General features: G+C 38.6%; 1 protein-coding gene across 5 annotated transcripts; it reads left to right on the top strand.

Moving 5' to 3' along the window:
* Positions 1-23: 23 nt before the first annotated feature.
* Positions 24-25,103, top strand: NEK5 (NIMA related kinase 5). Of its 5 annotated transcripts, XR_016462256.1 has the most exons (24): positions 647-930; positions 2,731-2,871; positions 4,581-4,677; positions 6,621-6,718; positions 8,272-8,355; positions 8,463-8,533; positions 10,719-10,805; positions 11,600-11,654; positions 12,575-12,775; positions 12,874-12,946; positions 13,497-13,627; positions 15,418-15,617; positions 16,460-16,526; positions 16,857-16,976; positions 17,106-17,189; positions 17,313-17,417; positions 18,890-18,970; positions 19,694-19,762; positions 19,880-20,003; positions 20,202-20,333; positions 21,321-21,458; positions 23,175-23,262; positions 23,646-23,996; positions 24,808-25,103. XR_016462256.1 is itself a non-coding variant. In XM_090132386.1 (23 exons), exons 2-23 carry the CDS (start codon positions 2,755-2,757, stop codon positions 23,902-23,904), a joined length of 2,481 nt encoding a protein of 826 aa, XP_089988512.1. In that variant the 5' UTR covers positions 24-540; positions 2,731-2,754; the 3' UTR covers positions 23,905-25,103. The 5 variants fall into 5 exon arrangements, 4 of the variants coding, with proteins under 4 accessions (XP_089988512.1, XP_031471543.2, XP_031471544.2 ...); XM_090132386.1 differs by lacking the exon at positions 647-930 and adding an exon at positions 24-540 and having other exon boundaries at positions 23,646-25,103; XM_031615683.2 differs by having other exon boundaries at positions 23,646-25,103.

Raw genomic sequence — 25,103 nt, 5'->3', positions numbered from 1 at the left:
ATTCATGATCCTTGAGGTCCCTTCCAACCCTGGTGATTCTGTGATTCTATGGTGCAGTCACCATCCCTGGGGTGCTCAAGAGCCACGTGGATGTGGCACTGGGGGACGGGAGTGGGCACGGTGGGATGGCTTGGTGATCCGACTGGATGGGCTTAGAGGTCTTTTCCAGTATTGCACAGCAGGGTTAACAGGTCTGGAGGGCGTGTTATGGAAAACATGTAGCTGTGCTAATTGAAGCTTAGTTCACGCATCGTTAATCTTACGATAATACCTTGGGGTGAGCTTTTGCCTTAATTACCTCCGTGACCAGAATTTTATGTACGCCATACGCATGTACGTAAACTCATTTGTTCCTAAATAAGGACGAACTTTCCCGCTTTGATGCGGAGACAGACTAACGCTGTGAAAGCATTACGTGTACCGTCAGCTCTTCCAACCCGAAGCCGCTCCGAGGGCACTGCCCGCGGCTCCAGGCCCACCTGCAAGTCTCCTCCTCCTCCCGCTGGCGGCGGTGCTCCGGAGCCGGCTGGTCGCACGCAGGTACCGCGGTCCGCCGTTCGGGCCGAGCCGGGCAGCGGGGGACGAGCCCAGGGAAGAGGGGCCCGCGCGTCGCGCCCCGTCGCCGTGACGACGGCACCACAGCGGGCGGGAGGGAGCGGTGGGGGAGAGCCGTGACCGCCGAGCTGCCGCCTCGCAGCTGGTGTCCCCGGCAGGGAGCTGCCGGCAGTGCCGGCCTGGGGCCTCGGCACGCAGTGAGGTGGCCCTGGTTGGGGGTGGGAGGCGGCGCGAGTGGCTGCGAGAGCCCCACAGACCGAGCGAGCCGCCTGCTATTCCTGACGGGAACAGCGTGGTTATCTGTGCAAACCTCCCCTGGCAACTCCTAGTCCAACTAATAAATACAACTTCAAGGCGTGTGCGTCTATTAGCCGTGTGAGTTTGCTTGCACATGGGTTGCAAATACCTGTGGCTGTCATTGCCAGGAGTGCAAGCTAAATCAACAAGCAGCGTGTTCTGTGTTTATTTTGCCCATTAAAGAACAAATGTGCAGTATTGGTAACCTCTAAATAATGTCAAACTCCCAAATCATTAGTCTTACTTATGCTGCCCTTCTTCCCTGCCTTCCTCCCTTCCTTCCTTCTTTCTGGGAGCATATTGCCAGCCTTGTTTAATATCTTTATTGATGATCTGGATGAGAGGGTGATTGAGTGCAGCCGTAATAAGTTTGCAGATGACACCAAGGAAGTGTCTATCTGCCCCAGGGTAGCAAGGCCCTGCAGAGTGTCACTGGACTGAAGCCAATGGGATGAGGTTCAACAAGGCCTCTCTTTGCAGAGAGAGCGGTGAGGTGCTGGAACAGGCTGCCCAGAGAGGTTGTGGATGCCCCGTCCCTGGAGGTGTTCAAGGCCAGGTTGGATGGGGCCCTGGGCAGCCTGGTCTAGCATTAAAAGAGAAGGTTGGTGGTCCTGCATGTGGCAGGGGGGTTGGAGATTCATGATCCTTGAGGTCCCTTCCAACCCTGGCAATTCTGTGATTCTGTGAAGGCCAAATGCAAGTCCTGCACTTTGGCTGCAACAACCCCAGACAACACTACAGGCTTGGGGAAGAATGGCTGGAAGCCTGTGTAGAAGAAACGGACTTGGAGGTGTTGGTTGATGCTTGATTCAACGTGAATAGCAGTGTGCCCAGGTGGCCAAGAAGGCCAGTGGCATCCTGGCTTGTATCAGAAACAGTGCAGCCAGTAGGAGCAGGGAGGTGATCACACCTCTGTATTCAGCTCTGGTGAGGCTGCACCTTGAGTGGTCATAGAATCATGGAATCATAAAATGGTTTGGGTTGGAAGAGACCTTTAAGATCATCTAGTTCCAACCTCCTGCTAAAGGCAGGGACACCTCCGTCTAGGCCAGGTTGCTCAAAGCCCCATCCAGCCTGGCCTTCAATGCTTCCATGGAGGGGACATCCACAGCCTCTCTGGGCAACCTCTTCCAGTGTTTCGTCACCCCCACAGTAAAGACTTGTCTAGTCTAAATCTATTCTTTGCATACTGTGTTCAGTTTTGGGCCCCTCAGTACAAGAAAGATATTGAGACCATGGAGCATGTCCAGAGAAGGGCAATGAAGCCCTTTCTCTTATGGGGAGTAGCTGAGGGAACTGGGATTGTGGAATCTGGATGAAAGGAAGCTTGGAAGAGACCTTAATGCTCCCTACAGCTGCCTGAAAAGAGGTTGTGATGAGGTGAGAGTCAGTCTGTTTTCCTGTGTAACTAGCAATATGCCTTAACTTGCACCAGCAAATTTTCAGCTTGGATATTAGGAAGAACTTCTCAGAAAGTGTGGTGATGTGGTGATGCATTGAAGCAGACTGCCCAGGGAGGTGGAGGGCTGCCATCCCTGCAGGCGTTCATGAAACATGTGGATATGGCACTGAGGGATACTGGGTGTCATGAGAATGGATTGATGGTTGAACTGGATGATCTGGCCTTTTTCAGTCTTAATGATTCTACAATTCTGTGTTTCAAGCTTTCCTTTATTTGATGCTTATTGAAAGCGCAGGTCCACAATCGTTTGCAGACTTCCAGAAGCTAACAGTTGGAGGAAGCATCAGCAGCAGTAATAAAAATATGATATAAATGTGCAAGAAACTGCAGTATTGTAAGGTAGTCTCTATTTTGGTACTCAGATGTTGCAGCACTGACTACATGCAATACTAACTTGGGTATTCATTTTTTTTTAGCTATTGCTTTAAGACAGAGACTTCATGGATAAATATGAAATCCTTAAAAAAATTGGAGAAGGATCTTTCGGCAAAATATTCCTGGCAAAAGCAAAAGTGGATAATGAGCAATGTGTTATCAAAGAGATTGATTTAACTAAGGTAAAGCAACAAAACCTGGATGATAACAATAGTTATTTACCAAATTGTGATGATTGTATTCTGCTAGCATATGTACTTGGGTGAAGTCTTACCACGTTTGTAGATGTATCTTGATAGGCAGAGTTAAACTTTTCGGACAGTGTCCTCTTTGATGCCATTTTAGTGATTTTTCAAATTTAGAGTAAATATTTTGGTATTAACACTTTATTTTTCAATGTTTTTTTTTTTTTTTTTCTTTTCAAAGCTGTACTTACTAAGCATTATAGAAGCATTATAGTACCTGATTTAACTTTTATAGCAGATGATTCAGCTACAATGAAATATTGCTAATGAATTAACAAGGCACAATTTTGTGACACATTTCTACAAACTTTTCCATTTGCTTTATTTTTTTTTTTCCACATCCATGTTTTCAGACATGAGCAATTTACAACAGAGTCCTTCCAATTCTCACTTATTGTGTGTGGCAGTTTGATTTGTCTCATATAACTCAAAATGTCCATTCTGTAGTTGTCATCTCAGCTACTTGTTTGGGCTCGGGCCTGCTTTAGGAGAACAAGGATGCTGTTTGTTGTGTTTGAGAATTCTATTCTAGACTGAAGTGAATTGGGCCATAGAAGTGCCATGTTTCTTTCTGTGGGCTGCAAAGGCAGGTTAGAGTGGCTAGCCCAGGTATCAGAGTAATGTTCTCCTATATCTACTTCCAGAAAGACAGGCAGTTGAACTCCCAAAAATTTCAATAGTCATTTTCAATGGGTATCTATGTGCTTGTGACAGGTCTTGTGTTCTGGGCCATACTAGTGAATTTATGGTGTATTAGAGAATCATAATAGAAGAAAACTTGTATATATGAAGCTTAGAAAGAACTACATAACCTGCAGATTCAAGCCCAGAAAAAAAAATTGATTTGATTTGGTCGTTTCTAATCTTGTATTTCAGTGTATGCAAAGTAGAAAAAAAAATTTCTTGTAGTTTATCCCAGCTGTTAAACAAGAGCTGATTACAGAAAATTCTGACTCTGAAGTTGTAAAATTTGTCTTATATTGTAGAGTGTGTTTCTTTCTTGTATGAGCTGTGTCTCTGTGTGTCTTTTTGCCTTCTGAGTTTTGAATCTTTAAGGATTACATTTCAAATTTGATTCATAAGAATGAGAGTAGGAAACTTATTTTTATAAATAAAATAGAACATTTTAATAGAATTGGTATACTGTGAAGCATGAGTTTTTAAGGAATTATATTGATAAAAATGTAATTGCAACCAAGTATGTCTTCTATTTACTGTAATAGGGTAAGGGTTGTGCTTGCAAGAACTCATAACAGTTGTAAAACAGAACTTTTTTCTTTATTTTTTTGAAATTACCCTTATTAAGAACACAGAATCACCCTGACCTGTACTCTTCATATATATAAAGTTTAACTTTTATGTTTTTTCATCAACTTAGTAATAGCATTTGTGCAAAAAGTTCAAAGCTATACATTTGCCTGTGTGTAAAACGTTATAATTCGATTTCACTTTGATAATGTTCCAGTGTATTTCCAGACATCTACTGCAAATGGGTATTTCAAACTGTATGTACATTGTGATTTATAATATTTCTGCATTACCTTGTGGCAGTCTTTATTGGTAGGAATGCTTTGACACCAATGTAACTACTTTTGGAAAGAGTTAAGTATATCACTGCTAGCATATGGTTTCTTAATTCTTTGTAGATGCCTGTGAAAGAAAAAGAAGCCTGTCAGAAAGAAGTCATTCTTCTGGCCAAGATGAAGCATGCAAATATAGTAACCTTTTATGCTTCTTTGCAAGGTTGACTTTTAACATTTTTGTTTTAATTGTGACCATAGGAGTGAAAGGCAGCAAAGCCTAGTTTGTTCTTATTGACCAACATGATGCGTGGGCCAAACACCTTATTTATCAGTGGGGACCACTTCCAGCTCCTAAAAATGAACACAAGGTGTCACTACTTTCTCTCTCACTGAGTGGATGGAACATAAAGATCAAATGCTAGATCCTGGGATCTCTGCATTGCTTCAGTTGAACTTAATCTTGACCTTCAGCAGAGGTCCAGAGTCAGACTTTCACAGGAGCTTCAGTAGAAGAAGAGAGCTTTTGAGTACTGCAGGAAATAGGTCCTGTGGGCCTTTGACTTGAGGATACCACATTCTGAGATATCCCTAAGCTTGCAGAAAAGTTTTGGCTTAGAATTTGGGACTGAAAGAGAGAGCAGAGTGGCTTTCGGACAGAGGTTGATGTTGGATTTTGGAAGGCCTGTGAAGTAAAATGAAGGCTGGTGTCCATAGGGAGCATGCAGTTAATATATGGTTCAGGTAGAACTTTCTGCACATCCTGTCTGAGACCCCACAGTGCGGTTGGGGCTCCTTGGGGTCCACAGTCTCACAGGCTTCTGGGTCTGGGAAGAGAACTGGGGCTGTAAGGGGCTAACACAGGGTGGGATTTGGGAGTGTGTTGAACACTTCCCAGATTTCAGGAGCACAAGGCTTACAAGTCAGTGCTAGCTGTCTGCAGTTTACAGCTATTTCTTGGGAATGGAAACAAATGAGGGCCCAGGTTTACTTTGGGTCCTTCCCTTTTGAGGTGGGGACTAGAATCAATCAAGATTTGCATCTCCATTTTCATTTTAGAGCTGGAAGTGATCCCAAGTAGTGAAAGCTCAGCTTTGACGTAAGGTTAGTACTGAGCAGTACAAAAATTTTTGTCCCACGTTATTGACTCCTAGAGGCCCACAGGGAGAAAGGGGTTTGGGCTGGGGGAAGTGAAGCTTCCCTGGCTCAAGTTATTCTAGGATTTTCTGAGTTCACTGTAAAAAGAGAACCAGTAGCCACAAAGTGGATTGTCCTCTCTTGAATATTTGATTGAAGATGGGTACCTGTTTCTAACAAAGACTAGATCAGGCTTTGAGCTGGGACAAGAAAAAGGCCTGCCAAAAGTCCAGGAACCTGTGGGGTTATGTTTCTGTTGGTTACTGACAAAAACAGGAATCTTTTCCATGTCAACAGTAAGCTCATGATTACTCGTAATTCGCAATTATTCAGAATTACTGTATGTGTCCATCCCTGATTTTAATGAAGTTTCTCCATACGGTTGTGTTTTCCTATTGTGAGGGAAGCAAAGCTTTATAAAGTCAGAGTTGATATAGGACTGGAAGAGATGGAAGGAAGGCTGTTCTTCATAAAAGCTAACTCCCTATATTTATTTTTCCTGCTGACATCTGTCATAAGGAATGCCTTATGGAATGAATACTGTAGTTACTGCTTTTGTTCAAATTGTTTTATGTGATCAGGTTTATAAATATTTCAGGGAACATGCTAATCTGGTAGTCCTCTGGACTCCAGAAAAAAAGAACAGGGTGAGTTCTCATAGTAAGTAGCACCTGGTGTTTATTTTTGCTATTGAACATCTGCTTTCAGCCTTTTCCCTAACATTGACTGTATACTTAAATTTTACTGGGAAATTAGCGTTAGCTGTAAGAATATCTGGCTTCTTTCCACCAGTGTGGTTTCTTGAGCTCTATCTCACGTATTTAATGTATTGGCGAGTCTCCATTTAAATAAATGTTCATGTCTTTCTTACTTTTGCATCAGGTGACACTGGAGATATCAGTGTTTTATCAGTTACTCTTTGAAATGGAGGAGTAGATAGAGGATTAATTCTCTTAATAGACTAAAAATGTAAATGATTTATTGCTGTATTAATGAGTAATAAAGGAAAAAATACACTTTTTCTTTCAGAAGAGAACAAGCTGTATATTGTGATGGAATACTGTGATGGTGGAGATTTGATGAAGAGGATAAATATGCAGCATGGAGTACTGTTTGAGGAGGACCAGGTGAAACAAGTTAACAAAGGACATATTATGCTAAATGTTGTTTGAATTGTCCAGTCCCAGCAACTGTTTCTGTTATGAACTGTTACAAAACCTGAACATTTCTTCAATTATTTTAATGGCAGTTTAGAGTTTGCTTTTTAAGATCTTATATGAATTTAATAACAGTATTTTGATGCCAATTTTATTGTTCTTCCCTTTATTCCTTCCATTGTGAGGGCACATTCAATTTATATAAGTAGTATATCCGCTCAGCCAGGTTTATTTTAAAAGGTGTTTTGGAATTAGAAGGGGATATATTATGTATGAGTTCTTCATTCTTATGTGATTTGCATCAGGACATGTTGTGCTTTATAATGAAGTCAGTGGTAAATCTCCCACTCATTTTATTTGGGTTAGGTGTTTTCTTGTTTGTTTAATTAAATTGTTAAACTAACCCAGAGAAACAAGGCCAGAATTCTGATTGTTTTTGGAGAGTATTCACATGCATTTCAATCTGTAAATAGGTATGTTTGAGTGGTATTGCAGCTCACAGAAACAGAAGTTCCCACTACTTCTTAGCCTATTTTTTGATCTTTTAAGTAGCTTTAAGCATTCTGAGGAAAATCTTTCTATATATTGGACTTAGTATATTGAACTCGTTATTTAATTGCATGAAGTCTTCCTCTCTTGCAGTTATACTGAAAACTTGTCTAGATACTGGATAGACATATCTAAACTGTTAGCAGAAATTTACTCTAACTTTTATGACATTACTTCTTGCTTAAATTGGAAAAGAGGAACTCCATAGTGTAGTATTTATGTATTTATTGTAGCAGCTCTACTCAGGGAATCATCTGTGAAACAGGAAGCATTACTAGATGAAAGATTATATAAACTGAATTAAAGTCTTCCAGGACCTTCAGTTTTCCTGAAGAGAGAAACACATAAGCAAGTCTTACTTTTGTTTCTGAATTAAATCCAGTGGCTCTTATTCAATAAAACCCATGTATAACTGAAGTTGGATATACACTTCAGAACTATCTGGGGTTAAGGATAAACCTGTGTGATTACTTAGTAACCCAGTTCCTTCATAGCTCTGTTTTTTAACCACATTTCAGACCTGCTTCCTCTTGTTTCTTTTTCTCCAGACCACATTTGGTGCAATTACAAGTATTATAACTGCATGGTATGGTAACCACTGCTGAGGATTTGGAAGACACTACCCAATTCTGCCTTAGTTGTTGTTGTTAACTCATTTCTAAATTAAGATCTAGTCTTCTTACTCTCCTTCTATATAATTATTCAGTCCCTACTCAAGCGATAGTCTTGTCACAGTCAATGAAAACTTGACTAGGTTAAAGAAAGTGGGAGCAGGTATTTATATCCGTCTCTTGATAGCACTGAAAAAAAGAAAGGAAAAGTCTATGGCATTAATTTTAGTCATTGGAAAATATTATTTCTTACTATTTTATATCATCTGTTCTCTATGTCTTTTAGATTTTGTTGTTATCTTTGTTGTATATATTTCACCCACACAAATTTACAGATATCTGTCCATTAATCTTCTACTGCAGATTTTGAGTTGGTTTGTACAGATCTCCTTGGGCTTGAAGCACATCCATGACAGGAAGATTTTACATAGAGACATAAAATCACAGGTAGTAAAAGTGAGATGGGAAAAGGAGTGATTTTATCTTGTGAAAAATATGCTCAAGAAGCTCTGGTATGTTTCATTTTTGCATATCAGTTTCTTCTTCTTTTTCAGAACATTTTTCTTAGTAGTAACGGGAAGGTAGCAAAGCTTGGAGACTTCGGCATAGCAAGACAGTTGAATGAGTAAGTACCTTTTATATTTTGTATGTGATCTACACCAAGTATGACTATTTTTCGAATGTTTAGAATGTAACCTGGATGTGAAAATTGTCTGTGAATTGTGCTGGGTCTAGAATATGAAGAGTCTGTCACTGTACTTTTTCCCATTATCCTGAAATGTGCCATTCTGCTTGAAACCACAGATCCTTATAACTCTTATCATAGGCTGTTTCTTACCCTATGCTACATAGAGTGGAGAAGCCTCAATCTTTCACTATTCCTTATAGAACTGACATAATGATATTCTGCAGTCAGAGCTGCTGTTCTTGCAGCTTTTGGTAATCAATTCTAGTGCTTCAGAAAAAGCAGTGAACAGCATTAAAAACTTAGGAAAGAGTATAAGAAAAGAGTTTGTACAGTTTATACTATTTCTTTTCTTAGTATGTTCTCCAAAATTATACTAATTTTTTAAAAAAAGACTAGAACCCCTCCTCTTAAACATTGAAGTAAATGGCATATCATGGCTTGCATCCATGTGGCTAAACTCTGTTCTCTCAAAGACACTGGTCTGTCTTATCTTTACTGACTCAGGACAAGTGTGGCTTAACCTACATAGTGGCCAGACATTGTTTAGGAAAAGGCTTTTTGGCATGGCCAAAAGGTGCCAGGGGTCATGCTAATTAAAAAAAAAAACAAACGGTGATTGAATTTGGTCCCTTTTTGAGCCTCTTGGTAGCTCTGACCTTGGCAGAATCTTTTACCAATGAAGTTCTGGTGTTTAATTAGGTATCTTATGGAAAGATAATTTCCTCTGTTGATCATTTTGTAGATTATCCATCCTTAGTTGCTTTGTACTCCACCTGCTGCAATGTACTTGTAAGTCTGTGCATTCTCTTCAGATGTACTTAGATGTGTTCATGTGTAAGATCCCTTTATGTATTCATCATGTGAATGTGCAGCACATATAATGTCTGTCAAGGCCCTATCAGATTGGCTTTGAACTGAAACCTGCATAACCTTGTAAGTTTGTGGTACATCAGAGCTGGGAGGTCTTGATGAGAGCTAGAGTATGTTGGATGAACTTATTTTGATAGTATCTTCATCTGAGCCTCCTCATCTCCAAGGATATGCTGTGCCATTATTTTAGCTGCAGTCTCCATCATCACTAATACCTTTGTGGTGTGTCCCTTTTTGAAGCACATACCCACTGGCAAAGCCTCAGCTCTCCACATGTAAAATTCTAGTGCAGAAAATGCCTACCTTCAGAAGTGTTCTGAGGATACCTGCTTTGAGAATTGGTCCTACGCGGCAGATAGGAAGTAAACTTCAGAACTGGAGTACTGAATAGGCATCAGGGACTATAGGGACAAAAATATTTGGGGCTCTATAGAACCTTTTCTCATATAACAAGTGATTTAAATTTCTCGGTCTCTTTTCTCTCCCTCATCTGTGACACACAAAGGCATTTTCATCTCCGTTCTCCACTTCTAACTGCCAGATAGTGTCCAATACTACTACTTTCAGTTCAGTGTCCTTGCCACCTCTGGCACTTCCATGGATTCTCTCTAAAAACTGTCACTTCCAACTTTTATTGACACGTAGTGTACAGCAAGAGGAATCACAGTCTGTGAGTACCTTCTGACTTCCCAGTGACTCTTGATGACAGCTGCAAAACAGATATCTAAAAGCAAGTGAAATGAATCCAAGTGGTGTTATTTGGCTATGTACCTACATAACAAGCCAGCAGGAAAGATGGAAACAGAATTCACATACTTCTGCTTTAGTTTCTGAACAACACTTTCTCCTTTATCTTGCTTGCATGACTGACTACCACTTAAAATATTCTTACTTGAATGAGTACATCAGAGACTTCTAATATTTTGATGTGTGATTGATGGCTTTCAGAATTTTATGCTAATGATGGTAATTTCTTGAAAATGTTGATTACAATGCTGATAAAAAGTGGGGGAAAGACAATTCTTGTGCTTTCTGTTGAATGCACAGATTAATATGGTGTTGAATACACTATATTAAAATAGTTGGTCATTTTAACAGAGAAATGAGAAATACTTCTGTTTTTCTTGGAGTGTTCCATTGAGCTATTACTCAACTACTTTGAGAGCAGCTATAATATGCCTCATGGAGTCTAACTCAATTGCTTGCAGGCTTTTTCAGTGTATAAGCCTTTTTGTTTGTTGTGTTTCATTAGCACTGCAGAGTTTGCCTATACATGTGTAGGGACCCCCTATTATCTGTCACCAGAGATCTGTGAAAATCGACCATATAACAATAAAACGTAAGTCTCTGTTTTCTTCATTTGCTTGTGCATGAGGATGTCACGAGATAACTTATTTTCATCATGTTGTGGTTTAAATTAGTATTTCTGCAGGACACCAGAAACTTCACATATATCAGCTAGAGATAGCTTTGCTCTTCAGTCTTGGTAGGAATATTAAGCAGATATAGTTTATATCATGTGCCTTTTCCGATGATAAGGATAGTACCTGATTAGGTACCAGAGAAACATTGGTGCTTCAATTGAAAAAAACAAATTTAAGGTTTATATTTTCAGTACTTCTTAAGAAGAAGCAAATGGTGCACTGATGTTCATGTCGGATGGAATAATGCTAGTAAATCTGTGGCTCAGATAACCTCTCTAGAGAGGTTTGCTGTCTGCTGGGGGCCTGCATTCAAAACATCAAGAAGAGGGTATCAGGTATGATAAAGCTATGACTACTATCCTTCCCTGGTCTTTCAAGCTGGGTTGCATGAGACTACAACCAGGATATTAAAAAATATCAAAAAAATCTTTACATCCCTTAGGAAGATGTTGAAGGTGCAGGTGTTATTCTCCTCAGTCCTTCCATTTGAAGACTGGGATCTGAGCAGGAGGAGGATGGATCTTTGCCTATATTGGCAATTCTGCCTGTGGCAAAAGCATTGGAACTTGATGATCTTTCAGGTTCCTTCCAACCCAAGGCATTTTTTGATTCTATGATTCTATAAATTTGAGAGCTGAAAAGAAATACTGATTACACGTAAATAAATATTATTGCCTTTTCATGAAACTTTAATTCCTTTTGTTCACAGAGATATTTGGTCTCTTGGCTGTGTGCTCTATGAGCTATGTGCACTGAAGCATCCTGTAAGTACCTTATAATTAGATCGATATCATATTATTAAAAAGAAAGTGGACAGCCTAGAAAATTTGTAGATATAACCGTATTAATTAACTATTGGAATTGATATTTAAGCATGACTGCCAGTGTTTAATTTTTTGTACTGTGTCTGTTTTGTGCATACTAAAATACAATGTATTGTGATTGAGTCAACCGAGTTGCATCAGTAATGAAAAATCAGCTTGTACCTTGGTTCCTGAGAACACAGAACACAGAGGATAAGTTGTGTGAACTGAGGCTTTGAAGTTGAATGCTGTGAAACAGTATGTATGCAGGTCTCTGCTTAACAGCTTTTGGCAAAATTAATCTTGTTTATTTCTGGAAAAATTGTGTCTGTGTTGTTGTATAGCAGTAGAATACGAAAAACCTCTTCCAAGTACGAAAGCTAGCACACCTCTTGAGTCATGCAGCTGAAACAAGGCAAACATAACCAGAAAATCCATTAAGAATGTGGTTAATTTTTCTTGAGCAAACTACAGATGATGAGAAATGATTTCTGAAGAGATTGCATAGCACAGAGCTTTTGTCAGCAAGTGCCTTTTTTCATGTTGACATATCGGCAATAGGGCAACAGAGAATAGTCTCCAGTTTCACGAGGGGAAGTTCAAGTTGTGTATTAGGGAGAAATTCTTATTTGAAAGAGTGGTTGGGCACTGGAATGGGTTGTCCAGGGAGGTGCTTGTGTCACCATCCCTGGAGATGTTCAAGAAACATGTAGAGGGTGATGTTAAGGAACATGGTTTAGTGGACAGCACTGGTGGTAGGAGGATGGTTGGACTAGATGATCTTAGAGGTCTTTTCCAACCATAATGATTCAATGATTCTAAGGCATCACTTCCAACCAGCAGTACTTACTGTCACCTTTTTATGTTTTCCACTGATTAAGTTTGAAGGCAATAGTTTGCACCAGCTGGTGCTGAAGATCTGCAGAGGATATTTTCACCCAGTGTCTCCCAGATATTCATATGATCTGAGGATGTTAATTTCCCAGTTGTTTAAAATATCTCCAAGAGATCGACCATCTATCAATTCTATTTTAAGGAAGCCCTTCTTGCAGAAGCTTGTTCTAAGAAATTTGCCCCTTGAGGTGAGTATCCTGTACTGCTGCTTGCAAAGAGGAAAATGTGTACCAGAGTAATATAAAACAGTTCTGTCAGATGCTTATGTTGCTTATTGTTAACACAGGAAGAACTCAGTCACACTTTGATACATAGAAGGAAACCTTCAGGATCACTGCCTGAAGTCAAGATGATACCAGGTAATGATAATATTATTTAACATTGGTTCTACACGAGTGTTAGTTATGATATGGTTGATGGTGATAACTTTCACCAGCAGTCTTTATTGCACATTTGGATAGAAGAGTTTCAGCCAAATCTGAAAATAATACAAGGAGAGAACTGAAATAGCAGAAACATTCACCCTAGACAGAGCATCACCATCCTACCTGTTCAGGAAAAGAGACCACAGATCATTTGCAGCACTCAGCTAGAAAAGCTGCCGTGTGGTTCTGGTTTACAGAGGTCTCCCTTTTATTTATTGTACTTCTTTGCAAAACTGATTAGTGAAATCTACTTTACGTGAGTGTGACAAATTATAATGTTTCAAAAACATGTCATTCTAAGAATGAAAAGCAGAGTGCTTGGGAACTGAGAGGTATGATAAAATATGATTCTATGATGAAAGGATGTAAGGAGTGTTTATTAATTCAGCCTGTCAGTGTTAGGTTTATACACCCTACTATAGTTTGCCACTGCATCGTGTAGAAAGCAAAGAAAGTAACCTTTTAATATTTTATTCTTAAAAAGTTTGTAAGCTTCAAAGAAGGAGAGTCCAGGACCAAATTCTTCCAGAATCTGGAATGGTGATACCTACTGCAACACAGGAATTATTTCAAAGAAATGAATGGAAGCCTTCTTCAAGAGGGCAACAGCTTCAGGTACTGTTCATCCACATTCTCGTAACATTTAATTATCGTAGAAGATAAACTCCTAATGTTAGAAGAGGTCCTTTAGAGGTCCTATTAAATCCAACCTAATGCCTGCATCCATCATCCAAAAGATGTTAAACTCTATCTAGCCCACTATTGACCCCCAGGGTACCTTGCTGACTAGTGACATCCAGCTATGTAGTATGACCAGCTTTGAGTTCAGCCAGTTTTCAATCTACGTTGCTACTCCTCCAGCACATTCTTGATCAGCATTTCTTTGAAGATGTTCTGGGAGACAGTACCAAAAGCTGTTCTAAGGTTAAGGTAGGCAATAGCTGCTGCTCTCCCTTTGTCTACCAGGCCAGTCATTTCATTGAAGATGGCTATAAGGTCAGTCAAGTGTGACCTTCCCTTTGTAAATTCATACTGACTACTCCTGATCATCTTCTTGTCTTTTGTGTGTCTGTAAATGATTTCCAGGATAAACTGATGTATCACTTTGCCAAGCATCAAGTTGGGGCTGCCTGACCTGGAGTTCCCTTCTTCCTTCTTTTTTTGCAAGATAGGAATGACATCTGCTTTCCTTCAGTCCTCAGATACCTCTGAGGTGTCTGTCTTATATTTGGTCTCATCTATGTTCGGTTTGCTTATGTGTTCTCCTGTCTGACCCTCTTCCACCAAGGGTATGTCTTCCTTGCTCCAAACTCTCTCCTTGGTCAGAAGCCCTGGGATTCCTTAAGGCCACACTTTCTGATGAAGTCTGAGACAAAGAAGGGATTCAGTACCTCAGCCTTTTTCATGTTCTGTATCACCAGGCATCTGCTTCACTGCTCACAGTTCTCAGTCTTCTTATTTAGATGGTCTGATTTAGTTTTCCTCTTGTGTTAGGTTGCCATACTTGTGGACACTATACTCTAAAATTTCCTATAATGAGGCACGATATGTACACTTTCTGAAGTTACCTCTTTCTTAGGAATATTACTGGCAGTGGAAAATTTTTCTTATCACATAGATATCAGTCTATATTGTGCATTAATCTGCACTGTGCTGTGGGTAGAGGTGCAAAACAGGGAGGGATAGATAACATATTTACTAACTAAGCAGATGCTAAGCAGATTCTGAGATGCTTTTTGATTTTCAGCATTTGTCTCATACACCATGCGATGGTTTTTAGTCTCCCACTGTGGAAAAGTTCATTGATGTCTTGTTACACTTCTTTTATATCATGCAGCACCATGTGACCTTTCTCTTCGTTGTTTTTATGAAATGGAAAAGGCAGTCTTGTTGCATATTAGAGATACAGAAAAGACTTTGAGAAATGAGAAGCTAACAACTCCCACAGGCAGATGATCAAAGAGATGCTGACAGAGCAGCACAGTGGTCCCTAGACAACATAAATCTGTGTGTATACTGCCCCAGACAGACATTCCCACTGCTGTCACATGTCAACATAAGACTCTTCTGGAATTATCCCAGTGTTCTGGACTTTGGAACAGTGGTGTGGCTCAAGGGCAACTAAGTTACAGGGCTTGAAACCCTGACTCGCACAACAACATGGGCTGCTGTTTAATCACAGGAGATGATGGAACAGGGAAAAGGAAAAGAGGACAGTAAGATTACATACACCCTGTATGTAACAAGTTAGGAAGTTTGTGAAATGATTTTGAAAACTTACCCTAACTATACTGTAAACAGCTTGTATTAAAATGCAATTCAGAATGGAGAAGATAGGAAATAGTTCAAACTGGTATTGATACAAATGAAAACAGTTAAATTAACATCCTTTATTATATTTTCAGCCACAGAGCTCCGGATTTAAGATGGCAGAAAGGCCAGAAAATATTAGAGTACATGGCCATTATGGTCATTACTATGATAAACTCGACAATTTGCAAAGGAAAATTAATGCATGTTATGACCTTTCTCACATCAGCCAAAGAGCAGAGGAATACTATAAACTAAAAGGACAAATTGCACCTCCACCCCCCCCACCTGAATGGTAAACCTTTCTCACTATTTACTAGGAGTGAACTGTCACTCATTATTTTGAGTAATCAGCCTTCCTCTTTAGGTAGCACTGTAATTATAGCTTATGTAATCTTTCCTTCTCTGCTTGGTCTTTGATAACTTTTGCACAAGTTTATTGTACGAAATTGGAACTCCTGCTCATCTCAATCCAGAAGTTCCTTCTGAATGATGTCCTGATGTTTGAAATTTAATTATCAAAATGTCTCCCATAGCTCATAGAGTGAAGAGTGAAAAACCTTTTTGTAGACTTTCTGGCTATATCAAAGATAAGCATTGTCTTTTCCTCCCATCAGAAACAGAAAGAACTAAAGAGCAAAAGCTGTTCTGTACTTGAGGGGATAGAGTGGGAGGCAAGCCATGCAAATGTTGTTTTTTGGAGAGCCTATATTTTGGTTTTAGATATAAAGACCTGCTCTTCAGTACTCTGTGGATTTCAAAGCCTTTCTTTCATAAAACAGAGGTATAAACCTTTTCTTTTGAGAATGCCTGTCCATTCCATGATTGATCACTTATTCTGAAGATCAGGAAAAATCACTTTATTCTCACTAACATTTTCACATACCATTTCTCAAATAAAAGGTGAAGAGGTACTTTGCTCTTCAGAAGGCTAAGATAACTAAAATAATAGGAAAGGCACTGCCCAAAGAGCATATGTTTTCTTTTTGCTATTATACTGTTGTCCTGTATTTATACATATTTTATCCACACATATACATTCATGTTGTACAAACAGAGCTGGCAGAGTACTGGTTGTGCACAAGATAGAATCTGTGAAATAAAATGCAGGATAAGAATGTCACTTTCTTCTCTCAGGCCTGCAGAATATCTTCAAAGGCGCTTTGAAGCCCAGCAGTACAAGATTAAAGTGGAAAAACAGCTGGTGAGTGAATACTGAATCACAGAATAAAATCTGTGAAAGAATCTGAATGAAAATCCTAAAGATGTACTGATGTCTTTCCAATAGACTGTAACAGTGACAGGTAGAAAGTTCTGCTCTAGCAAGTTTGTTGATCTACAATGGTCATCTTGAAGTTTTATTTTTAATATAAAACTGTAACAGTGTAAAATTCCACTATGATCTTACTTCCAAAAATACACACTTGCCTTACTGCACTCCTCAGTGGAAGAGGGAAAGTGAATTGAGTGAGCACTGAAGAAAGGATTCTAAGTGAAAATTCATTTGCTTTGGGATTTATTTGTGCTTCCACAGGGACTGCGGCCATCCTCCGCTGACCCATATCATGACCAAATGCAGATGCAAAAAATAAATGAGGAGCATCTCAAAATGCATCAGCAGGACATGTCTAGAAAGAATGAGATGAAAGAACAGGTAAAGGAGATGTTTTTCTTAGTTGCTTAAAGCTGTTTTCTTACACTCCTCAGCAATGGTATTCTTTATATTGCTGTTTCTGTATGCCTTTCTAATAAATACGCATTCTAACTTATTGTTGTTTAATAGGAGTACCTGAAACAGTTGCAGAAAATTCGTGAAGAATACCACAGCAATATGAAAGAATTCAGATTAAGAGCAAGAGTACACCAGGTAGCAAAGCAGTCATATTTCCTTTCATATCAAACATACATGCAGTCATATTTCCTTTTCCTTTTTTAAGGTAGTACACTTAATTAGTGATTGAAATGAAAACTTTATAATTATGTTCCTTAGGAGAATCAAAAAGTACAAGATAAAACCTTTCTGGTGAGTCAAGGGAAAGCTGAAGACCACTCTGAAACCAAAGATACAGCTGGAATAAGAGGAGAATCACTTGAGGTATGAGTACTATTCTATAGTCTATACAGAACTTTTTATTCATAGTATTTGATTCACTCTCTGGGACAGTTATGAAAAATGTAAAGTCTAAATCTTAACTGATATTTGTACCACATCTGAAAATATCCCTTGATTTCCTTCGTGAGCAGCCTGGAAAGCTTATTTGGACTAGTCAAATTATAACATTTGGTTTGGTCACTTTTTTTTCCTTCCATTTAATTATGGAGAGGTACTTTTGCCTCATTTCTTTCTGTGGTTTGTTTCTTCTCCTTCCTTTCTGAGTGAAGGAAAGAGGAAACCACTCACTGTAAACCTTCATTAGAATGCTGTACAGAAGACGTATTAAATAAGTACATGACTACTTCTCCTGTAAGGAAGATGCTCAATTGGGGAGTAAGTTACAATCCAATTTTATGTGGATTTCTTACCTGAACAGAAATGTGGGAGAAGTGGTAGTAAGAAGCGGAGCCAAAGATTTCCATCTACAGGAATTCATTGCTTCTTTCTCATCAGATACTTCCAAAACAGCCACTGGAATGGAGCTTCAGAATTATTCCACTTCTACTTTGAAATACTGGTGTGGTGAAAACCAGATGAGGTTTCCAGAGCACATGTAGTTCTGCAGCAGTAATTTCATTAGTGAAACACATGAAAGCGTCAACTTGTCAAATTTTTATCAGAGCACAAACTGATGGCTAATTTTGAAAGGAAAACAACCCTTGTATAGGTGGTAGGATTCTTAAGCCAGAATTTGTTTCATGTGGTGTAGGACTTCGTGCAGTGTTGAGTAGCAGGGTGCAGAGTTCCACATAAAATGTGACAGACATTGCTACCCTACTGCAATGGAACTTGGGCCAAACTTGCCAATATAGGTAGGATATTCTTCAGTGATTAATGGGTCCTACATCCAGCTTTTACTAAAATGAAATCCCTTGCTGGGATAAGCTAGACTGCAGGCAACTGAAGCCACAGCTGGACACAAAAGAAAGTTTTATGCCTCTTTGATGTCACCTTAATGCATGGGCACTCCATCTACTGGAGAAACTCCACAGATATTTCTAAAATGTCTGTGAGTTGTTGTGGCTTCTCCTGATGTTGAGGACGTGCAGCTCTACAGCAGATCACTGATGGACCTGTATACAATCATTTTCTTTGCTTTTATGAGACATGTTCTAACATAGGATATAGGAGTATGCAGAGGGATAATTAAATAATTTTTAGGTGTTACCAGAAAACAAGATAACATGAAAACTAGACTTTGTACAGGTACAGGTTTCAGTTATAATACTGATTTTCATCATTTCCAAAGTCTGCCAGTATGAAATTAGGCAATGAATGGAATATTCTTACAGACACATATATGAGGAAATCGATGACTAGGTTTATTACTATAACAAGTTTTTTACGTAAGGTATATACATATTCTGCTTCCAAATAGTTATTTTAAAGTTGCTGTTTTTCTCTCCTTCTAGGATATGGAAGAAAACTTTAAACAGATCAGACTCCAGGACAGGCAAGACGAAAAAAATCTAGAGAAGAAATGCAGCAGAAAGGTATCTCTACTTATTATTTGTTTTGCCATTTTATTCTTAAATCTGTACAGTTATGCCACAGTAGCTCTGGAAATCAAAGTATTTGAGAACCAATTAGGAGCACCATTTGCTAAGTTTCTGTGACATGGTAGAATGACTAAGAAACATATGGCAGAGCTTTTCGGGTCTTTTGAGGGAGACCCCATTTACATCTTTAAATCAGTCCCCATTTGTTCATCTTAATATCAAACTGCTTGCCTGAATATATTTTTTGTTAAACATTATTCTCTGCTTTTTAAATTGTAAGAGGGGTAGGAAATGAATGGGAATGTGCACGAGATATCAGGAAAGCTTTTGACCGCAAAATAATTCTGAAGTGGCCTAAAAGTGTTTTGTGAAGTGTTGCACTGAAGCAGATTTTAATAATGGCTGAGAAACAGCATAAGAACCAACTCAGTGTATTACAAGTATTTGAATTAAATGATTATTAAAGACACCTTTTTCTTAAAATCAGTGATATTCTGGCCTTCTGTACTGAATGCAGTCATTTGGAAATATCCATAAACTGCTCTTTAGAACAATCTATTTTTGTCTTATTTGATCTTGTTAAACAGAAGAAAAATGCTGCTAAACAGAAGTCATTCTTTAACAGAGCAATGGTTTTTTGTAGTTCTCTATAAACTGTGTACCTTTAATTATGTATTTTAATAATATATTTTAATGAAGTGTTTGAATTTTCTTTAGGGAGGAGTAAAATTTGAAATTAATTTAGATGTGTGCGTTCCTGAGAAAGACAGCATTCAAGAAGCAGAGGTAGGGTTCAGTTATATTCAAAGCACTTACATTACTAATCTGAAATAGTGACAGTAGCATTATGTAAGGTTTAAATGTTTTCATTACCATCATTCTCTACCTTGTTTTTATTTCCAGGTTGAGGATAAACTCAGTGAGATATTAACTTTTGTGGATAGTGAGAATCTTGAAGACAAATTGTTGAATGTTTATGAAAGTCCTATGAGCAGGGCTTTGGAAGAATTATCTGGATACCAAACAGGTATTTCACAGGGAAATTCTATTGACTATGAGTCCTGAAAATAAGGTAAGAGCTAGGAAAGTTTAGTAACTGCAAGAAATAACAAGTTTACCTGATGTTTCTCTCTCACTTTAATATCTTATGCCATTATCAATGTTACAATCCCCCTGAAATCAATTTAAAAATGAAATAACTTCTTCCTCTTTTTCTTCTCTCTAGCTTCCAGTGATACAGGTGATACTGAAAAAAAAAGAAAGCATTGGCAAGCTGGAACACCACAGACACTACTGAAATTTTTAGCCAAGACTGATACTTCATCTGTATGTCCTACTAAGGCTGAAAATGAACTTTGTAAGAAAGTTTTTATGCTTTCCAGTGAGCTAAAGTGGGGAGCTACTAAAATTCAGACAGACTACTTACTTAAATACCTCTGCAAACTTTTCCATACCAGAACATTCACATGATCTAACAGGCTTTTCATTGGAAGGACATTGTAATAGTTGAGGTTATTGGATGTGTTAAACCATCGAATGAAAGAATTGCTTTCCCCTCTAATATTGCAATCATGTTTTGATGCTCATAAATAGAAAGAGCACAGTTTTATGTATCACTCTGTGACCTGAGTAATTCACTGCCAGTCTGCAGTGAATCAACACAGCTTTCTCAGGCCTTGAGCTGATAAGACAAAAGAACTCTGGCAGTCTGTGGCCAAAGTCATCCAAGAGCGTGGTGGTGTTATGGTTTCCCACGCCACAAACTCGTGTTAATACACATCACACGTGCATCCTTACACAGATGGGATTGTGGTGGTTTTCCTTTTTCTGAAGAGGTGATTTGTTTGCTTTCTTGTAGTACCAGTGCATATATTCCCAGACAGAAAGGTAGCTACAGTGACTGGTTGCTGTAAACAAAGGACTTTTCCAGCATGCTTGCAATCTCCCAACAGCCCAGATACATAGAAACAACCTGAAGAGTTTGCATAGATAGTGAAGACAAAGCAAAATATTGTTAGGATACCACTTCTTGTTCATTGCACATTAGGTGATGGGCACAGGGAACAAGAGAAATAGGAACTTCTTGGAAGCTTTTTCAGCTCCAAACCAACAAGTCTGAGAACAAGGACTGCTCAGTGAAGCTCTACCTGTTTATTCCAGGCCAAGTATGCTTATTATTTGAACATAAACATTGGTGTTAAGAAATTTTTAGTGACAAACAGTCCAGACAGCCTAGTGTTCAACAAAAGGAAAAAATTAGAGTCAAAATTAGTTTAATTCTGGCAAAAGGCAGTGACAAGCCACAGTCATGATTTAGTGACCTGAGAACCTTCCTGTTCTTCAGCTGACCATGTTACTCTGCCTGAAGACATCACAGAAAACAGAAAGCAGTGGAAACAAACAGCTCCAGGGACGCTACTGAATGTCTTAGCAAAAGCAGAGCTCTCTAATGACTCCTTCATCCAGCTTGAAGAGGAAATAGGTAGGATGTCTGTTACTGTAAATTACGCAAGGTTTCCTTCAGTTACTGTGTTACTGTGCTACTGGCAGAGGATCTGTGACAAGAAGCAGTACTTTTAGAAAATTTAGAAGCAGTTGACAAATGAGAAAAACATTGGCAGCCTCTGCCACCAGCACTGCCTCTGTCCTGTAGCAGTGCAAGTCCTCTTTCAGGATATAGCTGTTTTCAGCAGCAGGGAAAACTAGCTATCACCTTATATGTAATTCTTCATTTACTTGGGCAGATGAGGTTAAGGTACTACTGCCAACAAGACGGGAGATAGCACAAACCTGGATATAGCCCCTGCAACAGTTGAGATTGAAGAACCCTGTAAAAAATCTGTGCAAATACATGTATTTCTGTAGAACAGCTGTAAATTGTAGTACATAATGGCTGGTGACTGGCTTTACATGGTCCATGCTGATACTGCTGACACTGAAACTGATTTCAACTCACTTATGCTGCAGCACACTTTTCTAAAGTAAGAGGCTGCCTTAAAAATGACATTTACTATGCATCAGCATGTAGCTAAAAGGCAGAGAATTTTCTACAGAAAGATCAATGTAACCAAATGGTGTAGTTTTACACACAATTGCCAGTCTACTGAATGTTTAATTGGAAAACAGGAAGCCAAATAAATTGTGTGCACCAAATTTCAATATTTTTAATGGATCATGAGAAATATCTTTCATTCACGACAGTGCAGTCAGCACTCTCTTGCTAATTATGCATCACATGCTCCAATAGAATCACAAGCTTTTTATAAACTGCTCCATCTTGAAGGCAAAATGAGGCTGAATTACCTTTAGGTTGGAAAGGATCATCTAGTCCAAGCATCTTCCCATCACCACTGCTACCACAAGCACTAAACCATATCTCATAGCTCCTCATCCAGACGCCTCTTGAAAACTGCCAGGGATGGCAACCCCACCACCTCTCTTGGCAGGAAATTCCAGTGCCTGACCACTCTCTGAGAGAAAAAATTCTTCCTTAGTCTAATCTAAATCTCCTCTGGCACAACTTGTGGCCATTTCCTATTCATTAATGTCAGCAGTCCATAGAACTAAAGCAAGAATAAGGTCATGTGGGTATTCTTAAGTGCTATTCCTTTGATCAGTTTAATATATTAAATTACCACGCTCCTTCAGTACCCTGTTCTGTCCTGCTACAAAAGCTGTCATTGTGGAAGACATTGTTGCCCAAACTGACAGATTTCTGTTGGACTACACACAGAATTTATCCACTGTGTACTGAAACAACTCTTAGAATTGTTCTCTCACTTTTCAGGTTGAAGTTGCCTTCCAGTCTTTGAAAGTGAGCAGTTTCAGGGAATCATAGCTATTATATTCAAGCAGTAATTTTCAGTCTTTCCCACACAGTACTCTCCTAAGTTTTCCACTGAAAATAGAGGCTGTTGTATTTGGTACTTAACTTCCTAACATCAGGTCTATATTTTTACTTAGCCTTTATAGTTCTTTGGTTGTGGTCCACAAACATGCTAGATTCCACCAAGCTGAAGCTGTAAACTGCTGACTGAAACATGTCATCAAGAATAACTGAAGTCAGTTAAGCACAGTACTTGCAGTGCTGTATTCAATAAATAAATAAAATGCAGCATTTATTTATTTGCTATTATTTTAGATACAATTTTATAATTAGCTAATATGGAAATAAAGAAATTAACCTTGTTGCCTTCAGAAGAAAGCAAGGAAGATGATTCAGAAACGTGTTCCTGTGTTGCTGTTGATGGAGGCAGACTTGAGCCAAGATCAGATGATGAAGACACGTAAGTCAATCACATCAGAAATCAATTTCATATGATGAAGTTTTCATGAAATAGCAGGATGTATTGCCTGAAGCTCTTTTTCTCATTTCCTTTAAATTCGTAACTGAAGAAAACTTGCTTTAAAGTCTGCTAACTTTCAACTCTGTAATTTATTTTCAAATGCTAACCCTGATGTTAAAAATGTTAGGCCTCAGTATTAACATGGCTCGTTCCCATTTAAATTGTAAAAGATCTCACAAAAAGAGGTGAAGAAACAACTTACGTTTTCTGTGTAGCTTGTATATTCTTTACGAAGCATTGTAAAAAATCCCAAAGGCACTGAAACTAGAAACTCTCGTAACAACATACACTTAATGAATAACATTTTCTTGCTTAATTTACAGAAATTTTGAAGATTCTGGAGATGAGCTGAGATATGAGCTGGAAGCAGCTTTGGAAAAAGTGGTAACGTCTTCAGCAGAGAGATGCGCAGAGTCTTCTGTGCTTTCAGTAAATAAAGATCAAGCTGGTGAAGAAAGTTCAAGCTTACCTAGCAAACCACTTGAGAAATCTAATGATGATTTAGAAAGTAACTGCGGATCACTTACTTTAGATACAAATAATGAAAAAAGCAAGCAACAGCTACATGATGCACAAGAATGATTACTGATTCAAAACAAAATTTTCCTGGAAATGTCAACTACATCAGTAAAAATAATAATAATAAAAAACAGGTAGCTGTCAACAAATTCCAGGTAAATCAATTGCTTTTCAACAGCATTAAACAATTAAGATGTTTTTTGACATTTTTTAAAGGAAAAAAATAACAGGCTACTTTTTAGATTACTACGTGTTGAAAAACTCCAATCCAGAATTGTGTATGTAATGCACATATTGATTAATCTAAACTACCTGGGATATCTCTGACACTTGCTTGGGCAACCCTCTGACTGCATACTCTGCAGCCATTTTTATATCGTGTCAGAAAGTCTCCCAGTCAGTGTATTTTATTTTCATAGATCAATCAGTGTCTCATTTTAAGAAGCTTTTCCAGCTTTTAATAACCTCTCAGTACCATCAGTACACCTTAGTATTTCACACAGTTTCATTTAGACTGCACTGACTGCACTTCCAACTCAGATTTATACAGCAGCAGTAAGAGAGCTTATTATACCACGAGAATTGTGCATTCCCCAGTTCCTAATAAAACTTAGGAGAGGGTTCCAGTGATTGAACATGGGTTTTTCCAATCATATTTTTTTCACATACAAAATGTCATCAATACAGGTGAAGTTTAAATAGAGGAAAAAAACACATTCTAAAGTCTGATTTCAGTAGCTTGTTGCACTTTTCTTTTGGTTCTCAGCACAACCTAAAACACTGATGTGATGGCTCAAAAAAACCCACAGACATGTTTCTCCATTTTGGATGTGAAAATGGATGCTTAATATTTTAACTTTTTGTTCACTTAGTTCTCAGTGTCATATGCACTATTTTAGAGTTGTGAGATTTGTATTTGTGTGCTATCTAATTATGGTCTCTAATTTAGGCCCTCCTATTTCCTAGGAACAGAAAATCTTTCAGTAGAATAGAGCAAGAGAAATACCATGTCATACTGTAAAGGACATGAAAAAGAGCTAATCTAAGGACTGACAATTACGACACTAAAAAAGCAAGCTAGCAAATACTGTATTAGAAGAACTGCTGTAGGTAATGAAATCACCAAGACTATATGAGAAACAGCTGCTTACATTTTTCTTCATTAAACATAACTGCATTTTGCTTTTCATGTTGTTGGAGTACTTAACTTTACCAATGGAAGAAACATATATATGTATATATACACGTATCTGTAAAGACAT

Source organism: Phasianus colchicus, chromosome 1 (genome assembly GCF_987193195.1).
Source record: "Phasianus colchicus chromosome 1, bPhaCol1.hap1.1, whole genome shotgun sequence".
Classification (NCBI taxonomy): domain Eukaryota; kingdom Metazoa; phylum Chordata; class Aves; order Galliformes; family Phasianidae; genus Phasianus; species Phasianus colchicus.
The sequence above is the reverse complement of the archived record's forward strand: the minus strand, read 5'-3'. Positions and strand labels throughout refer to the sequence as shown.

Bases quoted from the DNA above. Each gene is read 5' to 3' on its own strand.
- NEK5 (XM_090132386.1), top strand. From the start codon at position 2,755: ATGGATAAATATGAAATCCTTAAAAAAATTGGAGAAGGATCTTTCGGC. The intron at 8,356-8,462 runs GTAGTAAAAGTG...CTTCTTTTTCAG, and splicing joins ATAGAGACATAAAATCACAG to AACATTTTTCTTAGTAGTAA. The intron at 19,763-19,879 runs GTAGGGTTCAGT...TTTTATTTCCAG, and splicing joins ACAGCATTCAAGAAGCAGAG to GTTGAGGATAAACTCAGTGA.